The following is a 2424-nucleotide window of genomic DNA, read 5'->3' on the forward strand; positions in this document are numbered from 1 at the left end:
AACAACATCAAGCTGTGTACGCAGCATAGATAATGAGATTGATATAACACCAACGTTGACCCACGAAGTTGCTCTTCATGTAGTACGTACGCAACGCACTGTTTAAATACTCCTACCTGTACGCGTTGCAACTTTTGACCCTTGGAGAAGAAGCAGTTGACATATTCTGAAGTTCTGACGCCTCTATCTGTCAGCTAGACAGAACAATTATTCGGATTCCACTCGCTAGCTTCCCTGTGCTACATGGCCACTAGGCATTGCATCCAGCAGCACACTTTCTTTCTTGAACCCTTGCCCAAGAAATGGTAGCTCCGAATGGACTAAGTAATCTAGCCGAGAATCAAAACCATCACACACACATTCGCGACACAGACATATAAATATCCATCCATGGCGCCTTATCTATCTCCCACAGACACACACTCGCTCTTGATTAGCTACTGCTTCATTTTCGTAAACCGTATCTTAGCTACAACTGAAAGAAATAGCTAGAGATCAGTATTAGCCCAGCGCCATGGTTTGTTTCCGGCTGTTCCCGTTCCTGCTCGGCACGGCCTTCGGCGTGTACGCGGCGCAAAACTACAAGGTCCCCAACCTCCGCCACCACGCCTGCCACGGCGTCGACACCGCCAAGCGCTACGAGGAGGAGTACCGCAAGAAGAAGTCTGACGACACCGGCGACGGAGCTGGAGGCAGGAAGACCAAGAAGGTGATGGTGGAGATTGACGACGACGAGCAGTAGCCAGCTATATATGTCCATCCATCGATCCGTCCAGTCCAGATCAAGTACTTACTAATAAGCTACCGCATGTTGTATGTTCATTAGTTTCTGTTGTGTGTATGGCCATGGCGAGTGGTTTTGAATTATCAGTTGTATCGCTATACTGTATAAGTGTTGACTGAATAATAAAGGAATTGTTAATTCAATGTAATGTTTCCGATATTTTTTCATTCGGTTTGTGCTTTCATAGACTCTCAAATGTTAAAACAGTGTAAACCATCAAAGAGGTATCTTCCTGAGTGAAACATAAGAACGGCTGAGATTAAACGATACATGTTCGGCGATTAGGGATAGGGTTACAGTGTTTTGAAATTTACGGGTACAAGCCTTTTTAAAAAGGGAACAGATGGCCCTGTCTTTGCAACAGGATCACTCAACAACGATACACATGTATCAACAATCTAAAAGCTGATAATTGTAAAAGACACTGGAGAATCATCATGGGGCAAGCATCAATAAACGAGCCTACTATCAAGGCGCCAACCGTGCTAGCTAAATAAATTATGTGCCACAGTTTTTAAGCGGTGCACACAAAATCCATGTCCAGTGAGTGAAATAACCTTTAAAAAACCATTTATTGACTTGTTTAAATCTAATATCATTCTGATTTCCGAACTTGCCATAATGCCCATAGTAAGGCGTAGATACCAACTCGTATTTAACCTTAACTATTTTATCTAAATCATGCAACTAATTCCCCAAAATATTCATACTGTGGTGATGATATTCCGAGGGCCATATGGCACAATCCGCCAAAGAATGGAGCTCGACCTCACCTGGTTAGTTTATATAATACTCCGTACATGGAATAAGTACACCAAAATGTTTAACCGTTTCTTTTAAATTATGACGATTGATGATTCCCATTTAGATGTTTTTAAATGGGGTTTTTCAGGTTGTGATCCTGGCCATTTATATTTTATTCACCAAAGATCTACCAAAAGCATCATAAAATCTCAAAGCCGCCACTTATGACACCTAAAACCCTGATAATGGGTGAAGAACATTGCCGTCAGGGCTTTATGCCCTAAACACACAACCAACACCCCACTAGCTAGTTACCGGGGACATCACCGAGTCACCATATAACGAAATAGGATCACACATTTGATTTAGCAGATTCTCGTTTAGCACCCCATACACTCACTGTAGAAGTTGTCATCGCGATCAACCGCTGGTTCATCAAGGCATAGTTCTGCAAAGCCCTTGCCAGATGTGTTGTCGACGTCGCCATGGCGGAAGACAACGCCTCCACCGCTGCACGTGTCCACCATCATGAGACCAGATCGAGGCTCTGCTGCACCATGCCGCCGAGAATAGTCGTCGATGATGCGCAAGAAAGCAGCACCGCTCCCGCTTCTGACCATTCCAATCAGAATGAGGTTCAAAAACATTGCCCTCAAGAGAGAGAATAGGACCGAAAATGTCGCTAGCGTCTGAGCCGAGAAGCCCAGGTCAAGGGTTTCCCTTGGGGCCTCCCAACAAAGAAACTACAGCTATAACGCATTCGCCAAAAAACAACTCCAAAAGTACCGCCATCCAATATCTCCGGAATTTTGATAAACTCAAAAAAGTTTTATATTTGGAAGACAGTAGGAAAGATTCCCACTGCCGCCTTTTTATATTATAGGAATTATGTACAG

At 43.8% G+C, this 2424-nt stretch overlaps 1 protein-coding gene across 1 annotated transcript; it reads left to right on the forward strand.

Annotated features, from left to right (window-relative positions):
* The first annotated feature begins 428 nt into the window (after nt 1-428).
* LOC124682112 lies at nt 429-925 on the forward strand. Its single transcript, XM_047216870.1, has one exon. The coding sequence runs from the start codon at nt 515-517 to the stop codon at nt 740-742; it is 228 nt and encodes a 75-aa protein (XP_047072826.1). The 5' UTR covers nt 429-514; the 3' UTR covers nt 743-925.
* Nucleotides 926-2424: the final 1499 nt, after the last annotated feature.

The sequence above is a fragment of the Lolium rigidum genome, unplaced genomic scaffold, assembly GCF_022539505.1.
Source record: "Lolium rigidum isolate FL_2022 unplaced genomic scaffold, APGP_CSIRO_Lrig_0.1 contig_68133_1, whole genome shotgun sequence".
Lineage (NCBI taxonomy): Eukaryota > Viridiplantae > Streptophyta > Magnoliopsida > Poales > Poaceae > Lolium > Lolium rigidum.